At 44.8% G+C, this 19,457-nt stretch overlaps 1 protein-coding gene across 2 annotated transcripts; it reads left to right on the forward strand.

The window, feature by feature from the left end:
* Nucleotides 1-1,184: 1,184 nt before the first annotated feature.
* On the forward strand, nucleotides 1,185-19,097 carry LOC139238822 (protein mab-21-like 3). 2 transcript variants are annotated; one of them, XM_070867513.1, is made up of 5 exons: nucleotides 1,185-1,725; nucleotides 11,962-12,178; nucleotides 17,241-17,418; nucleotides 17,496-17,741; nucleotides 19,006-19,097. In XM_070867513.1, the coding sequence occupies exons 1-4, from the start codon at nucleotides 1,302-1,304 to the stop codon at nucleotides 17,727-17,729; spliced, it is 1,053 nt and encodes a 350-aa protein (XP_070723614.1). In that variant the 5' UTR covers nucleotides 1,185-1,301; the 3' UTR covers nucleotides 17,730-17,741; nucleotides 19,006-19,097. The 2 variants fall into 2 exon arrangements, with proteins under 2 accessions (XP_070723614.1, XP_070723605.1); XM_070867504.1 differs by lacking the exon at nucleotides 19,006-19,097 and having other exon boundaries at nucleotides 17,496-18,078.
* The last annotated feature ends 360 nt before the right edge of the window (nucleotides 19,098-19,457 follow it).

Here is a 19,457-nt window from a genome sequence, read left to right on the forward strand (position 1 = left end):
GGTGGAACAGACAGTCGGAGGAACGGGTGTGTGGGGAGTCTGATTTGCCGTATGCTCCTTCCACTGCCTGCGCTTGTTTTCTGCATGCTCTCGGCGATGAGACTCGAGGTGTTCAGCGCCCTCCCGGATACTCTTCCGCTACTTAGGGTGGTCTTTGGCCAGGGACTCCCAGGTGTCGGTGGGGATGTTGCACATTATGGCTTTACTTAAGGTTGGTGTCTCGACAGTCAGGAGTTTGCGAAGTATTACTTCATGGCCAATGCCAAGTACAAAGAAGTCCCTGAGCATGTGCTCCAAGTATCCTTCAAATTCGCAATGTCCTGCAAGACGCCTTAGCTCGGCGACGTAGCTCGCCACTTCCTGGCCTTCAGATCTCTTGTACATGTATAACCGATACCTCACCATCAGAACACTTTCCTTCGGGGTTAGGTGCTCCCAGACCAGTGAGCACAACTCATCGTATGACTTGTCTGTGGGTTTCGCTGGAGCGAGCAGATTTTTCATGAGGCCATATGTTGGTGCCCCGCAAACGGTGAGGACGATCGCCCTTTGTTTGGCAGCATCCGCTTCTCCTTCCAGCTCGTTGGCCACGAAGTATTGGTCGAGTCGCTCCACGAAGGTTTCCCAATCATCTCCCTCCAAAAATTTCTCCAGGATGCCCACGGTTCTCTGCATTGTTGCGGTGGGGTTCATCATCTGTATCTCGTCGCCAGTTGTTATGTCTTGAATAGTCAGACTAGATACTGCAACCTCAAAGTAAGGTGTGACCGTAGTCCTTTATTACAGATCACAGAGTGCCTCTCCAGCCTGTGAGGTCTCCATATATGCAGGTGCTCCCAAGGGATTGTGGGATCCCTTGGAACTCCAGGAGATAAGCCCTCTGGTGGTTAGACATGGCATTAACAGGTTTACATACATAACACTCCAATTCCTTTCTCTCTCATGTCCCTCATCCGCTTAAATGCATCAATGCCATTTGCCTCAACTACTTCCTGTGGTGGCAAGTTCCACGTTCTAACCAGTCTCTGGGTAAAGAAGTTTCTCCTGAATTTCTATTGTGTTTATCGGTTCTTATGGCTGCTGTATTTGTTTTTCTATGACCTTATTAAACTATGCAACAACTGTCGTACAACAGACTGGAAATACGTCATCAGCTTATCTCTTTTACACTGTATGTATCAGTTGTGCAGGAAGTCCAAACATTTCCTTCTAACAGTCCGCTGGTCGTGTCAAGAGGTTCGAAGCGAACACAAAACACTGTAACTACAGCTTCAGAATTACTGCAAAATAATTGCGTTAAAATGGAATTGCAAATACATGCAATGAGTGGCCCGCTGGAAGAGCCCCTGCAAGAGTATTATCGAAAGTACGTTAAGAAGGAGCCAGGTGAAGTGGAAAAGAAAAGAACTTTACAGTCGATGCTAAAAGAACTTTTGGAATTTATTCACAGTCGGGACGAGTTGTTTGCGAATGACTTTATCCAGGTGGGGAGTATTGCAGACAGAACCAAAGCGGAGTCGGTCGATGAACTTGATGTGCTCGTTCCCTTGCGGAAGGACAGACTTCAGGTCATTCCTGTTGACAACAATTTGGATATGTTTACAATTAATGAGTATGTTGGTGGTTCGTGGAGATGTCTTTCTCATGATGAAACCATCTTGAAACTGTTTGGGTTGATAAATGAATACAAAGAAACTTACTACAAGGATGATCCTCGCTTTGAAGGTAAAGTACACGTAACCTTACATAAAAGAATAATCTGAACACTGTTAACATAGAAACATAGAAAATAGGTGCAGGAGTAGGCCATTCGGCCCCTCGAGCCTGCACCGCCATTCAATGAGTTCATGGCTGAACATGCAACTTCAGTACCCCATTCCTGCTGTCTCGCCATACCCCTTGATCCCTCGAGTAGTAAGGAATACATCTAACTCCTTTTTGAATATATTTAATGAATTGGCCTCAACAAGTTTCTGTGGTAGAGAATTCCACAGGTTCACCACTCTCTGGGTGAAGAAGTTTCTCCTCATCTCGGTCCTAAATGGCTTACCCCTTATCCTTACGCTGTGACCTCTGGTTCTGGACTTCCCCAACATTGGGAACATTCTTCCTGCATCTACCTTGTCTAAACCCATCAGAATTTTAAACGTTTCTATGAGATCCTCTCTCATTCTTCTGAACTCCAGTGAATACAAGCCCAGTTTATCCAGTCTTTCTTGATATATCAGTGCCGCCATCCCGGGAATCAGTCTGGTGAACCTTCGCTGCACTCCCTCAATAGCAAGAATGTCTTTCCTCAAGTTAGGAGACCAAACCTGTACACAGTACTCCAGGTGTGGCCTCACCAAGGCCCTGTACAACTGTAGAAACACCTCCCTGCCCCTGTACTCAAATCCCCTCGCTATGAAGGCCAACATGCCATTTGCTTTCTTAACCACCTGCTGTACCTGCATGCCAACCTTCAATGACTGATGTACCATGACACCCAGGTCTCGTTGCACCTCCCCTTTTCCTAATCTGTCACCATTCAGATAATAGTCTGTCTCTCTGTTTTTACCACCAAAGTGGATAACCTCACATTTATCCACATTATACTTCATCTGCCATGCATTTGCCCATTCACCTAACCTATCCAAGTCACTCTGCAGCCTCATAGCATCCTCCTCGCAGCTCACATTGCCACCCAACTTAGTGTCATCCGCAAATTTGGAGATACTACATTTAATCCCCTCATCTAAATCATTAATGTACAATGTAAACAGCTGGAGCCCCAGCACAGAACCTTGTGGTACCCCACTAGTCACTGCCTGCCATTCTGAAAAGGACCCATTTACTCCTACTCTTTGCTTCCTGTCTGCCAACCAGTTCTCAATCCACGTCAGCACACTACCCCCAATCCAATGTGCTTTAACTTTGCACATTAATCTCTTGTGTGGGACCTTGTCGAAAGCCTTCTGAAAGTCCAAATATATCACATCAACTGGTTTTCCCTTGTCCACTCTACTGGAAACAGTCTCAAAAAATTCCAGAAGATTTGTCAAGCATGATTTCCCTTTCACAAATCCATGCTGACTTGGACCTATCATGTCATCTCTTTCCAAATGCGCTGCTATGACATCCTTAATAATTGATTCCATCATTTTACCCACTACCGATGTCAGGCTGACCGGTCTATAATTCCCTGTTTTCTCTCTCCCTTTTTTAAAAAGTGGGGTTACATTGGCTACCCTCCACTCCATAGGAACTGATCCAGAGTCAATGGAATGTTGGAAAATGACTGTCAATGCATCCGCTATTTCCAAGGCCACCTCCTTAAGTAATTACCAAATTCCTTTGCAGCAAACCAGTGTTAATGGCTGGCACATAGGTATGGAATTTGTCAGCCCTTGTGTTTTAGTAGAATATTCAATATCCATTATGTGTTACAGGAAAATATGTTTGAGATTTAATTAAATTCATGATTTATTACAGCTCCAGCAAATAGGAAATGTAATAATCGGTGAATTATATTCCAAAAGGGATTTTGGAACTATCTTAATATGCATTGTTTCTGGGTTCCTATAGGTAAAACGGAAACATAGAAACATAAAAAATAGGTACCGGAGTAGGCCATTTGGCCCTTCGAGCCTGCCCCACCATTCAATAAGATCATGGCTGATCATCACCTCAGTACCCCTTTCCTGCTTTCTCTCCCTACCCCTTGGTCCCTTTAGCCGTAAGGGCCATATGTAACTCTCTCTTGAATATATCCAATGAACTGGCATCAACAACTCTCTGCGGTAGAGAATTCCACAAGTTAACAACTCTCTGAGTGAAGAAGTTTCTCCTCATCTCGGTCCTAAATGGCTTACCCCTTATCCTTAGACTGTGTCCCCTGGTTCTGGATTTCCCCAACATTGGGAACATTCTTCCTGCATCTAACCTGTCCAGTCCCGTCAGAATTTTATATGTTTCTATGAGATCCCCTCTCATCCTTCTAAACTCCAGTGAATACAGGCACAGTCGATCCGGTCTCTCCTCACTTGTCAGTCCTGCCATCCCGGGAATCAGTCTGGTGAACCTTCGCTGCACTCCCTCAATAGCAAGAACATCCTTCCTCAGATTAGGAGACCAAAACTGAACACAATATTCCAGGTGAGGCCTCTCCAAGGCCATGTACAACTGCAGTAAGACCTCCCTGCTCCGATACTCAAATCCCCTAGCTATGAAGGCTAAAATGCCATTCGCCTTCTTCACTGCCTGCTGTACCTGCATGCCAACTTTCAATGACTGATGTACCATGACACCCAGGTCTCGTTGCACCTCCCCTTTTCCTAATCTGCCACCATTCAGATAATATTCTGCCTTACTGTTTTTGCCACCAAAGTGGATAACCTCACATTTATCCACATTATACTGCATCTGCCATACATTTGCCCACTCACCTAACCTGTCCAAGTCACCCAGCAGCCTCTTAGCATCCTCCTCACAGCTCGCACTGCCACCCAGCTTAGTGTCATCTGCAAACTTGGAGATATTACACTTAATTCCTTCATCTAAATCATTGATGAATATTATAACTAGCTGGGGTCCCAGCACAGAGCCCTGCAGCACCCCACTAGTCACTGCCTGCCATTGTGAAAAGGACCCGTTTATCCCGACTCTTTGCTTCCTGTCTGCCAACCAGTTCTCTATCCACGTCAATACATTACCCCCAATACCATGTGCTTTAATTTTGCACACCAATCTCTTGTGTGGGATCTTGTCAAAAGCCTTTTGAAAGTCCAAATACACCACATCTACTGGTTCTCCCTTGTCCACTCTACTAGTTACATCCTCAAAAGATTCTAGAAGATTTGTCAAGTATGATTTCCCTTTCATAAATCCATGCTGACTTGGACCGATCCTGTCACTGCTTTCCAAATGCGCTACTATTTCATCTTTAACAATTAATTACAACATTTTCCCCACTACTGATATCAGGCTAACCGGTCTATAATTCCTCGTTTTCTCTCTCTTTCCTTTCTTAAAAAGTGGGTTGAACAGATAATAAATACATCTGTACATTCATTCACTTATCCTTCAAACCTGGAATAGGGAAATTAACACATTCACGAGGTGAGTTTGCTGCAGGAGAAATGCAGGGAACAGCACCAACCCTTATACATGGCTTTCTTCGACCTTACAAAGGCCTTTGACGCTGTCAACCACGAGGGTCTATGGAGCGTCCTCCTCCGTTTCAGATGCCCCCAAAAGTTCTTCACCATCCTCCGTCTGCTCCACGACGATATGCAGGCCGTGATACTTACCAACAATTCCATTACAGACCCAATCCATGTCCGGACTGGGGTCAAACAAGGCTGCGTCATCGCCCCAACCCTCTTCTCAATCTTCCTCACTGCCATGCTCCACCTCACAGTCAACAAGCTCCCCGCTGGAGTGGAACTAAACTACAGAACCAGTGGGAAGCTGTTCAACCTTCGCCGTTTCCAGGCCAGGTCCAACACCATCCCAGCCTCTGTCGTCGAGCTACAGTACACGGACGATGCCTGCATCTGCACACATACAGAGGCTGAACTCCAGGACATTGTCGACGTATTTACTGAGGCTTATGAAAGCATGGGCCTTATGCTAAACATCTGTAAGACAAAGGTCCTCCACCAGCCTGTCCTTGCTGCACAGCACTGTCCCCCAGTCATCAAAATCCATGGCGCGGCCCTGGACAACGTGGACTATTTCCCTATCCTCGGGAGCCTCTTATCAACAAGAGCAGACATTGATGACAAAATTCAACACCACCTCTAGTGTGCCAGTCCAGCCTGAGGAAAAGAGTTCGAAGACCAGGCCCTCAAATCTACCACCAAGCTCATGGTCTACATGGCTGTAGTAATACCCGCCCTCCTGTATGGCTCAGAGACATGGACCATGTACAGTAGACACCTCAAGTCGCTGGAGAAAAAGCACCAACGATGTCTCCACAAGATCCTACAAATCCCCTGGGAGGACAGATGCACCAACATTAGTGTCCTCGACCAGGCCAACATCACCAGCATTGAAGCACTGACCACAGTTGATCAGCTCCGCTGGGCAGGCCACATTGTCCGCATGCCAGACATGAGACTCCCAAAGCAAGCGCTCTACGTGGAACTCCTTCACAGCAAACAAGCCGAAGGCGGGCAGAGGAAACGTTGCAAGGACACCCTCAAAGCCTCCCTGATAAAGTGCAACATCCCCACCGACTCTTGGGAGTCTTTGGCTAAAGACCACGCTAAGTGGAGGAAGTGCATCTGGGAGGGCGCTGAGCATCTCGAGTCTCATCGCTGAGAGCATGTAGAAATCAAGCGCAGGCAGCAGAAAGAGCGTGCGGCAAATCTGTCCCACAGTCCCTTACTCTCAATGACTATCTGTCCCATCTGTGATAGGTGTAATGTCTTTACACACTACTATAAATTCACGCGAGGCACATTCTGCAGACAAGGTCACTCTGTGACCCTAACCTTTATTCACAGGACCAAGAAGTGATGACCCTGCGTGGTACCTCCCTTTATATACCTGGATGCCCAGGTGAGGAGTGTCTCCCACAAGTTCACCCTCTGTGGTCAAGGTGTGCATTTCTTTGGCGTATACAGTATGCAGTGTTGTTATGAAGGTTACAGTTACATGAAGGTTACATACGTGACATCACCTCCCCCCAATGTCTTATGGGGTCAAAGATTAAGTCTTTCAGGTGGTCGACGCTCTCTCGTGGAGCGCCGCCGTTGGGGCTCTGGTTGTTGAGCCTTGGCATGCGTCTCTGTCATCTGTGGTGATTCCGGCTTGTCCGGGATGGCCGCAGGGACTGTGCATGCTGCTGACGGTTCTTGTTGCTTGTTCACTGGTGGTGGTGTGGGCAGCATCCCATGATATTCCTCAGGTTCCTCAGTGTCCATGCTGAACCTTTTTTTTTATTTGGTCCAGATGTTTGCGGCATATCTGTCCATTGTTAAGTCTGACCACTATGACCCTATTCCCATCTTTGCCAATTACAGTACCCTCGAGCCACTTGGGCCCCAAAGCGTGATTAAGAACAAATACAGGGTCATCGATTTCTATACATCTCCCCTTTGAGTTACGGTCATGGCACTCATTTTGGGACTGCCGTTGCCCTCAACAATGTCTGAAAGGACAGGATGAATGAGGGACAGCCGAGTTTTAAGTGTACGTTTCATGAGTAGTTCCGCGGGTGGGACTCCCGTGAGCGAATGCGGTCGGGACCTATAGGCCAGCAGGAGGTGCGATAGGCAGCATTGAAGGGAAGGTTCTTGAATCCGGAGCATGCCTTGTTTTATGATTTGGACCACATGTTCCACCTGGCCATTGGAAGCCGGTTTGAACGGTGCTGTCCTGACATGTTTGATGCCATTACCCGACATGAACTCCCGGAATTCATAGAAACATAGAAACTTAGAAAATAGGTGCAGGAGTAGGCCATTCGGCCCTTCGAGCCTGCACCGCCATTCAATGAGTTCATGGCTGAACATGCAACTTCAGTACCCCATTCCTGCTTTCTCGCCATATCCCTTGATCCCCCTAGTAGTAAGGACTACATCTAACTCTTTTTTGAATATATTTAGTGAATTGGCCTCAACAACTTTCTGTGGTAAAGAATTCCACAGGTTCACCACTCTCTGGGTGAAGAAGTTTCTCCTCATCTCAGTCCTAAATGGTTTACCCCTTATCCTTAGACTGTGACCCCTGGTTCTGGACTTCCCCAACATTGGGAACATACTTCCTGCATCTAACCTGTCTAAACCCATCAGAATTTTAAACGTTTCTATGAGATCCCCTCTCATTCTTCTGAACTCCAGTGAATACAAGCCCAGTTGATCCAGTCTTTCTTGATATGTCAGTCCCGCCATCCCGGGAATCAGTCTGGTGAACCTTCACTGCACTCTCTCAATAGCAAGAATGTCCTTCCTCAAGTTAGGAGACCAAAACTGTACACAATACTCCAGGTGTGGCCTCAGCAAGGCCCTGTACAACTGTAGCAACACCTCCCTGCCCCTGTACTCAAATCCCCTATGAAGGCGAACATGCCATTTGCTTTCTTAACCGCCTGCTGTACCTGCATGCCAACCTTCAATGACTGATGTACCATGACACCCCGGTCTCATTGCACCTCCCCTTTTCCTAATCTGTCACCATTCAGATAATAGTCTGTCTCTCCGTTTTTACCACCAAAGTGGATAACCTCACATTTATCCACATTATACTTCATCTGCCATGCATTTGCCCACTCACCTAACCTATCCAAGTCACTCTGCAGCCTCATAGCATCCTCCTCGCAGCTCACACTGCCACCCAACTTAGTGTCATCTGCAAATTTGGAGATACTACATTTAATCCCCTCGTCTAAATCATTAATGTACAATGTAAACAGCTGGGGCCCCAGCACAGAACCTTGCGGTACCCCACTAGTCACTGCCTGCCATTCTGAAAAGTACCCATTTACTTCTACTCTTTGCTTCCTGTCTGACAACCAGTTCTCAATCCATGTCAGCACACTACCCCCAATCCCATGTGCTTTAACTTTGCACATTAATCTCTTGTGTGGGACCTTGTCGAAAGCCTTCTGAAAGTCCAAATATACCACATCAACTGGTTCTCTCTTGTCCACTCTACTGGAAACATCCTCAAAAAATTCCAGAAGATTTGTCAAGCATGATTTCCCTTTCACAAATCCATGCTGACTTGGACCTATCATGTCACCTCTTTCCAAATGCGCTGCTATGACATCCTTAATAATTGATTCCATCATTTTACCCACTACTGAGGTCAGGCTGACCGGTCTATAATTCCCTGTTTTCTTTCTCGCTCCTTTTTTTAAAAAGTGGGGTTACATTGGCTACTCTCCACTCGATAGGAACTGATCCAGAGTCTATGGAATGTTGGAAAATGACTGTCAATGCATCCGCTATTTCCAAGGCCACCTCCTTAAGTACTCTGGGATGCAGTCCATCAGGTCCTGGGGATTTATCAGCCTTCAATCCCATCAATTTCCCTAACACAATTTCCCGACAAATAAGGATTTCCCTCAGTTCCTCCTTCGTACTAGACCCTCTGGCCCCTTTTATATCCGGAAGGTTGTTTATGCCCTCCTTAGTGAATACCGAACCAAAGTACTTGTTCAATTGGTCTGCCATTTCTTTGTTCTGCGTTATGACTTCCCCTGATTCTGACTGTAGGGGACCTACGTTTGTCTTTACTAACCTTTTCCTCTTTACATATCTATAGAAGCTTTTGCAGTCCATCTTAATGTTTCCTGCAAGCTTCCTCTCGAACTCTATTTTCCTTGCCCTAATCAAATCCTTTGCCTCCTCTGCTGAGTTCTAAATTTCTCCCAGTCCCCGGGTTCGCTGCTATTTCTGGCCAATTTGTATGCAACTTCCTTGGCTTTAATACTATCCCTGATTTCCCTTGATAGCCACGGTTGAGCCACCTTCTCTTTTTTATTTTTACGCCAGACAGGGATGTACAATTGTTGTATTTCATCCATGCGGTCTCTAAATGTCTGCCATTGCCCATCCACTGTCAACCCCTTAAGTATCATTCGCCAATCTATCCTAACCAATTCACGCCTCATACCTTCAAAGTTACCCTTCTTTAAGTTCTGGACCATGGTCTCTAAATTAACTGTTTCATTCTCCATCCTAATGTAGCATTCCACCATATTATGGTCACTCTTCCCCAAGGGGCCTCGCACAACGAGATTGCTAATTAATCCTCTCTCATTACACAACACCCAGTCTAAGATGGCCTCCCCCCTAGTTGGTTCCTCGACATATTGGTCTAGAAAACCATCCCTTATGCACTCCAGGAAATCCTCCTCCACCGTATTGCTTCCAGTTTGGTTAGCCCAATCTATATGCATATTAAAGTCACCCATGATAACTGCTGCACCTTTATTGCATGCACCCTTAATTTCCTGTTTGATGCCCTCCCCAACATCACTACTACTGTTTGGAGGTCTGTACACAACTCCCACTAACGTTTTTTGTCCTTTGGTGTTCTGCAGCTCTACCCATATAGGTTCCACATCATCCAAGCTAATGTCCTTCCTAACTATTGCATTAATCTCCTCTTTAACCAGCAATGCTACCCCACCTCCTTTTCCTTTTATTCTATCCTTCCTGAATGTTGAATACCCTTGGATGTTGAGTTCCCAGCCCTGATCATCCTGGAGCCACGTCTCTGTAATCCCAATCACATCATATCTGTTAACATCTATTTCCACAGCTAATTCATCCACTTTATTACGGATACTCCTTGCATTAAGACACAAAGCCTTCAGGCTTTTTTTTTAACACCCTTTGTCCTTTTAGAATTATGATGTAGTGTGGCCCTTTTTGTTTCTTGCCTTTGTTTACTCGGCCTTCCACTATTGCTTTTTACCTTTCTACCATCTGTTTCTGACTCCATATTACTTCGCCCTGTCTCGCTGCATAGATTCCCATCCCCCTGCCATATTAGTTTAAACACTCCCGAACTGCATTAGCAAATGTTACCCCCAGGACATCAGTTCCAGTCCTGTCCAAGTGCAGACCGTCCCTTTTGTACAGGTCCCACTTCCCCCAGAACTGGTTCCAATGTCCCAGGAATTTGAATCCCTCCCTCTTGCACCACTGCTCAAGCCACGTATTTATTCTAACTATCCTGCTCCCTCTACTCTGATTAGCATGTGGCACTGGTAGCAATCCAGAGATTACTACCTTTCAGGTCCTACTTTTTAATTTAACTCCTATCTCCCTAAATTCAGCTTGTAAGCCCTCTTCCCACTTCTTACCTATATCGTTGGTACCTACATGTACCATGACAACTGGCTGTTCATCCTCCCTCTCCAGAATGCTCTGCAGCCACTCCGAGACATCCTTGACCCTTGCACCAGGGAGGCAACATGCCATCCTGGAGTTTCGGTTGCGGCCACAGAAACTCCTATCTATTCCCCATCAGTTTGAACGTTAACAGGTAAAAATACCTGAACTGATCCAACTGATGTTAGATTTTCTATTTCCTTAAAACCAGTTGTTCATATTCTGTCATTATTTACATGAAAGAAGATATGTATTAAGTCTGGTCAGTATCATGATTAAACTGTTTCTAAGTTTCAGATTTTGACAGCCACTTTACCTGGTCTAAAATTCAGGACTCGGGGAAAGGGAAGCAGTGAGGCCAGTGTGGTGCCAAGTAAACAGGGCAAAAAACTCATTTTAATAACAGCAGGAAGCAGCATCTTATGGTTAGAGTGACAGTTGTATTGTTATGCTCCGTGTTACGATCTCTGGCTAGTTGGTGGGGCACCTCAGGCAAACTTGACAGACTCGCGAAGGCCATCCACCTGGAAACCCCGGCAAAATAAAAGACAATCCCAATGTAAAATCAAGGACTGGTTAAGTTAAGATGGCCTAGCTAAACCAGGCATAACATGAGAGTCCTATTTTGTAATAAAAGCAATAGGCTGGTGAGGCTATGGAATCAGACAAGCTCAACATCACTGGGAAAGAGCAGGTGTCTCGTTATTCGAGGAGGGATGGTCCACCCAAACTCGTTTAAATGCCCAAAAAGTAAACAAAATGTATGCAAAGTAACACAATGAAATCAAAGAGTAAGGTCAGGACTACTCAAAACAAGAAATGAATGCAGTGCCCACCAATTACCTTCCTCGATTCTGTGACAGTATTTTAAAGTTAGCAATAATCAACCGTTCTGCATTAGAGACTGAAACCCCATCATATTCTGCTTTCTGATGCAATGGTTCCTGATGATCATTACTGCAGAATGGCAGACTGTTAAGTTTTTAACTTACCGCAGATATTTTGAAAGCTGCCATCATGTATTTGTTGTTTAATCTGTCCCAATTTAAAGGGAGTTCATTTTTAGCGTTGCCATTAACGTTGTCTATCCGCTACCGTACGCATTTTACTAATACTGAACTTGTGTTTATAGTTGAGAAAAAGAAGGTTACAGCTGCAGCTTTGCCTCTGAGGATCAACTGGATAAAAATTGATATTGTGCTTTGCATTGAAAATGCCCTTCAGTTCTGTGATGTGAAATGGCCATTTCCAAGCTGGCTGAATGGTCAGGCCAAATGGCTGAGTTGTGCAGACCAAGAAAAAGTCAGAAACATGGGGATAGATATGACATGTTGTGGAATACTTTGGAGGTAAAAAAAAACATTTTGTAATGTAGTTACACGATCAAATATTTGTTTAATTGCACTGAACATGGAAATCAGTGTTGTTACTAGGATCTCAGAAAAACGCAGCAGCGGGTGTGCAAAACGTTACACAGTGCGCACTATAGGTTATTTCTCACTAGAATTTCAGTAAACGACAATGGTAAGTGTATGAAAATATTGTTCTATATGCACTTGAATGGTGAAAAGCACCCTGCGGATGCTTTATAGATTTTGTGCTTCTAAATGTAGACTGTCTCTGAAGAGAGCACTTGGAGCTGTATAACACCAGTGTGATATAACTTTATTTACAGGTCTGTTACTGGTGGTGATAGTAGTGGGAGTAATTTCAGCTAATACATTAAATTTATCACACAAGAAGTATATCGCAACATTAAATCAAAAATGCTTAAAAGCAGTTTTTCCTATAAATGTATAGGCGCTAATATTGCTAAGTACTACTGGTGACACAATTGTAACAACTTGCATTTAGTGCTAAAAAAAATCCCATGGCATTTCACAGAGCTGTAATCAGAAATAAATCGAGCTAAAGGAAGAGATTTTAGATGGGATGACCAAAAGTTGGTCAAACTAAGACATAAAGTAAGTATTGTTTATTTGTGTTATGTTGTATTGTTCAGAAGGATTGCATTTCATGTGTGTGCATTCACTGAGCACCCAACAGTACCTAGCCAATAGAAGATCTTCCTTCCTTAGTTGAGTGCTGAATGATCTTAAGTATGAGCTCCTGGATCCATACAAGGTGCCCCAAGAAAGGTAATCGCTTGGCTGTTTCAAAAAGGTGGCCGAGAGCTGAAGTAATACATATCCACAAGAAAGAAAATATTTTGAAGATAAAAATATGCAGAAACTCTTTCATTCTTCTTCAGTAGATCATTGGTTGGCGTGCCACTGGGAGAAAAAGCCGAGAAGGTGGTGGTGAGCCGCCTTCTTGAACCGCTGCAATCCTTGTGGTGAAGGATCTCCCACAGTGCTGTTCACGAGGGAGGTCCAGGATTTTGACCCAGCAACGATGAAGGAACGGCGATAAATTTCCAAGTCAGGATGGTGTGTAACTTGTAGGGGAACTTGCAGGTGATGGTGCTCCCATGCGCCTGCTGCCCTTGTCCTTCTAGGTGATAGATGTCGTGGGTTTGGGAGGTGCTGTCGAAGAAGACGTGGTGAGTTGCTGCAATGCATCTCATAAATGGCACATATTGCAGCCATGGTGCGCAGATGGTGGAGGGAGTGAATATTGAAGGTGGTGGATGGGGTGCCAATGAAGTGTGCTGCTTTGTCCTGGATGGTGTCGAGCTTCTTGCATGTTGTTGGAGCTGCACTCATCCAGGAAAGTGCAAAGTATTCCTTCACACTTCTGTCTTGTGCCTTGTAGATGGTGGCAAAGCTATGGGGAGTCAGGAGGTGAGATACTCACCACAGAATACCCAGCCTCTGACCCACTCGTGTTGCCACATTATATATGTGGCTGGTCCAGTTAAGTTTCTGGTCAATGGTGACCCCCAGTATGTTGATGGTGGGGGATTCAGCGATGGTAATGCCATTGAATGTCAAAGGGTAGTGGTTAGCCTCTCGCTTGTTGGAGATGGTCATTGCCTGGCATTTGTGTAGCGCAAATGTTACTTGCCATTTATCAGCCCAAGCCTGAATGTCATCCAGGTCTTGCTGCATGCGGGCACGGACTGCTTCATTATCTGAGGAACTGCGAATGGAACTGAACACTGTGCAATCATTAGCGAACATCCCCACTTCTGACCTTATGATGGAGGGAAGGCTATTGATGAAGCAGCTGAAGATGGTTGGGCCTAGGACACTGCCCTGAGGAACTACTGCAGTGATGTCCTGTGGCTGTGATGATTGATGCTGAAGATGCTTTGGCTACGATCAAATAGTTAGGATTAGAACCAAAAGAATCCAGTCCCGCTGAGCTGGATAACAGAGGAGAGGTGTTGGAGCAGGATGGTGTAGTTTATTGTGTCATAAGCAGCAAAGAGGTCAAGCTAAAGATTCACATTAAATATGGGAATGGCAGCTTAGTGGTTAAGTTACAGGACTAGTAATCCAGCGACCTGGACTAATGTTTATGTTCCAAATGAGCCTCTTCCAACCCGACTTCATCAATGGCTACTCTTCCTGCCCCAGACCATTACCTCCACAGTCTCCCAAGGAGACCCCTCTTCTTCCTCATCTGCATGCTGCTCATTGGTAATACCATCCACAGACATGAGGTTAGCTTACACATGTATGCTGACGACACCCAGTTCTATCTCTCCACCAGCTCTCTGATGCCTCTACTGCCTCTGTGTTGTCAGCCAGTTTGTTTAACACCCTGTCTTAGATGAATTGCAATTCCTCCAACGAAAAATTGGAAGTCTGAAGCCATCGTCTTTGGCCCACAACACAAACCCAAATACCACAGCCACCAATTCCACCCTGTCCCCGACCACTTTCTCAGCCTCAACCCAACTGTTTGCAACCTTGGTGACCTATTCAACCCCAAGCTGAGCTTCCAACACCATATTTTGCCGATTAGAAAAGGCAAAAGGCCGCCTACCTCCATCTCCATGACGTTACCCACTTCCCCCTACCACAGCACATTTGCCACTGAAACTTTCATTCGTGTTTTTCTTACCTCCAGACATGACTATTCCAATGCTGGCTGACCTTCCATCGTCCACCCTCCATAAAATTCAACTCATCCAACACTCTACTGCTTATATCCTATCCCGCACTAAGTCTCACTCACACAACACCACTGTTGTCGCTGAACTATGTTGGCTCCCAGTCTCCCAATACTCAAACTTAAAATTCTGATCTTAATGCTTAAACGCTCCCTGTCGCTATACTTCCTCCAGCACTACAATCCCCATCTCATACGAACTCAGCATTCCTATGCCTCTCTCCTTGTGCATCTCACACCCTCTCCCCACCATTGTTGGCCGTACCTTTAACCACCTAGGGCCCACATTCTGGAAGTTCCCTCCTTAAACCCTCTGTTCCTCCACTTCACTCTTCTCCTTAAACACTCTCCTTAAAACCCACATCTCTGTCCAAGCTTTTATTCAAAGTTATTTTATTCTGGACCCAACCATTTGTACTAACTGAATGGCTGCCATTTCTCTGATTGGCTCTCCATTATCACATGACCTATTGCTAATTGGTCCCCTTGGAGGATAAGCCACACCCTGAAGTTTCTCTGGAATGTGCAAATGGAACCGCCCAGCCTAAGATCTGACTGACTTGGGGGCTCGGGGTTAGGCGACTTGCAGCTCAGCAGGAGGCTCGTGGCTCGGTTAGAGGCTCGGGGTTTGATCGGAGGCTCGGTCGGACAACGTGGTCAGTTCAGAATGAACGTGTTTGGGGCCCCACTTCCGGTTGGGCTTGGGGTAGCGGGGTGGGGGAGTGGAGTCGGGAGGATGCATGCGCAGAAAGCAGTTAGTACAAATAGTTACTCCGAAGAATAAAACTGGGGAGAGAGAGCCTCGGGGGGAGGGGGGAGGAGGGAGGGGGAGAGAGATAGACAAAAGCAAAATACTACGGAATCTGAAATAAAGACAGATAATGCTTGAAATCTTAACAGTCAGGCAGCATCAATCGAGAGAGCAAAACAGAGTTAATGTTTCAGATCGAAGACCCTTCTTCAGAGAGAGAGAGAGAGAACCTGGGGACGGTGAGGGCGGGTGGGGGGAGAGCCTAGGAGGGGAAGAGCGATAGAGAGCCTGGAGCGGAGAGAGAGTGAGAGCTTGCGGGGGGAGGTGGGGGGTGAGGGGGGGAGAGAGAGAGAGAGAAAGCCTGGGGAGTGGGGAGGGGAGGGGAGAGACAAAGAGCCTTGGGGGGGAGGGGGAGAGAGAGCCTGGGGGTGGGGGGAGAGAGAGAGACAAAAGCAAAATGCTGCGGATGGTGGAATCTGAAATAAAGACAGACAATGCTGGAAATCTCAGCGGGTCAGGCATCATCTGTGGAGAGAGAAACAGAGTTAATGTTTCAGGTCAAAGATCCTTCGTCAGAGAGAGAGAGAGCCTGGGGGGAAGGAGAGAGAGAGAGAGAGAGCCTGGAATTGTGGGGGGGGTGGTGAGAGAGCCAGAGAGCCTGGTGGGTGGGAGAGAGATTTGGGGTGGGGGGAAAGAGAGAGACATGGGTGGGGGGGATCTGAGGGGAGAGAGGGAACTCAGGAAAGATTGATCCTCTTGGAGGATAAACTACCCCCTTTACACCCACACCTGATTTCTCGGAAAGCTCGTTGCATGTGTTACAAGGGACAGCGTTGGAGTGGATGAAATCCAGAAGTCATAACACTGTCACTATTCACTTCATACCCAATAGCCCTGTTAATAATCTGCACACAATGCCCCACCTGCGCGGGTGGGTTGTAAGATCATGCGCTTGGGTAAGGGACTTTGGCTTGGAGAGACAGCACTTACGCTGGGGTAATGGACTTCGGCAGGGGGTGGGAGCATTTGCACTGGGGACTTTGGCTGGAACTTGGTGACTTTTGCTGGGTTGTTCGAGATGTGTCCTATCTGGCTTCTGAAGTCAGAAAGGATCATATTACAATTTGCAAAGTCAGTCAGATCTGAGGCTGGGCGGTTCCATTTACATTTTCCAGAGAAACTTCAGGGTGTGGCTTATCCTCTAAAGGGGACCAATCAGCAATAGGTCATGTGATAATGGAGAGCCAATCAGAGAAATGGCAGCCATTCAGTTCGTACAAATAGTTGTGTCCTTTATTCTTTGGCTCAGCATTCACTTTTTATTGCGCCTCTGTGAAGCACTTTGGGATGTTGTTCTATGTTAGGGTGCTATATAAATGCAAGTTGTTGTTGTTGACTCCTTTGCTTAATCTTAGCCTTTAAGAGTAGGTAACGAACACATTCAGAGACTCTCCTTGTGACTACAGCTTTAGAGTTTGATTAATGCTGCAATTACGGAACAAAGTTGTGTGGTCAGGCAGTAAACAGGACCAGAGTTGCTGTAATTTATAACCAGATGATGCACGAGAGAAAATTACAACTATGCATTATTGTTTTTAAAGGCCTTCCTTCTCAAAGATCGATGCTTTTTTACTTGGGGAAATTGATAGCAAAGGTGGCTATCGTAAAAAGGCCTTCAAAATCTTTAAATCTCACAATGGCTATTATTGGACTGTGGACCAACTATGCGAAGGTTATCGAGGAAAGATGCGACCTTTTCTCGGGTCATTCATGATGAAGGTAGGTTTTTAAACTACATTCCAAATGAACTACCTTAATTAGCTTGTTCACTGTCTCACTGTTTCTCTCCTTTGTAGTTTCTCTATTTACATACTCGGGAAAAGTATCCAGAACCTCAGCACTGGGACTCACTGGGAAAGTCATTTTGCAATTTTTTGGATGTTTTAAACCACTGCTGTAATGAGAAGCGCCTGGATCACTATTACCAAGCTAACATCAACATTTTCGAACGTGTTGCTGATAAAACCTTCAAATGGTTACAAGAAAAAATTCGCAATATTCTCGAAGATCCAGAAACAGAGCTTTCATAATCTGTTTGGAAGGTAAAAAACACATTGTGGTTTTAATCAAGTATTTTGATACTTCTTTTGTCATTTGTAAGACTATTGCACCTGGAATTTCCGCAGGATTTCTCTCGTCGTCCACCATAATTTCAGCACAATTGCTGGAGAAATGGCACACTTCATACAGCTGAAGCTATGGCAGATAATTGGGAGATCCCCAGCAGAAATTCATCACCCAAACCCTGATGTTGCCATATGTATAATGCACACCCAATTCTTTTGCATTATATATTCTCTTTCACATACATATTGTGCGATTCATCATTACTGGATGTATCTCTTCATAATTTAATAAATAGTGTATGAGGTACTCAAATTATTGTACTAATGATTCAAATGTCTTCAATTGATAGTGAAACTGCTAATAGAAGTGATGAGCAGGGTAACACAACTGTGCCCAGGAAATTCTGCTCCTTGGCTTAAGTGATCAATAACATTGAGTATTATTATCCTTGAGACAGAACTGCTAGCATTAATATGTAACTTGGGTAATTGCAAACATGAAAAAGCATAAACAAAAAGTTTTTGTACAGAGAATTAGATAAACAGTTATCATTTCTAGGACATAGGATTATATGTGCATGGTTTGAATTATTTTGTCTTTTAAAACATTTATTGTGATAAAGAAGGGACTTTCTGGCTTTATTTCATATAATTTCAAAATAATTAAATTTAAAATTGAAGATGTCTTCCCTCATTAAGTTTCAAAATGGAGGTCATGTTGTCTACAGAAACCAGGCAAGGTTGATTGATCTGGAAATTAATTATGCTAAAGGTTGTAGGTACATATTGAATTGTGCATTGTCAAAGACTTAGCAGTTACATGGGACTCGGAAGCTATGTAACAAATTTTTAATTATCGTTCCGTACAACAATATACCTTGCCATTTGATCATTGGTGATCATTACCACCGTCTTCAGAGGCCTTTCGCACAAATAACAATTGTACGATTCTCCAGTAGTCATCTAGCAAGTGATATGGATTCTATGAGAAACCTAGGATTTTCCTCACCCACCTGCAACATCACTTCTTGAAGAATTACCAAGAGTCAAACCTGACTGTTTCATCCAAAAATCATGTTGCCTATAAGAAAGATTTTTTTAAGAGTATTTTAACGCTTGTGGATGATTTAATTTTGATTGTGTTGTTTTATCACCTTGCTGTATCTTTCTGCTTTTGTACTATTTAACCTGTCTATAAATCTGAACAATAGTTGCATTCTTCATTTTCTCCAATAATCAGGATACTATGAATAATCACATACAAGAACCACTCGAACAAGCCAGATAGACTGTGGTGGCCTTTCCCATTCTGTACATTCCTATGATACCATGTGAGGAGATTTGATCTGCTTATGGAAACTACCTTTGAGTCATGAGCGCAAGACAAAAATGTCTACAAAAAAAATCCTGAACTGTAAGAGTTGCAAATTACTATGATTAATTAGATTGTTGGAGTGTTGTTCTGATTTTAGTAATTTGTAGGATCATGTTACAGGACAGAAGGAGCCATTCAGTAAGAGTGCTCCTCCAGGCTTCACAAAAATAATGTAAATTGCTACCACATCAGGTTACAACCTCCCAAGAATGGACCCCGATTAATGGGTTGGTTAGCCTTCCTGTTATTGTGCGTGTGCTATCACCATTGCCCCAGTACATGCATCTGCTGCCTGTATTTGATATACATTCTCAGAT

Source organism: Pristiophorus japonicus, chromosome 1, assembly GCF_044704955.1.
Source record: "Pristiophorus japonicus isolate sPriJap1 chromosome 1, sPriJap1.hap1, whole genome shotgun sequence".
Taxonomy (NCBI): Eukaryota; Metazoa; Chordata; class Chondrichthyes; family Pristiophoridae; genus Pristiophorus; species Pristiophorus japonicus.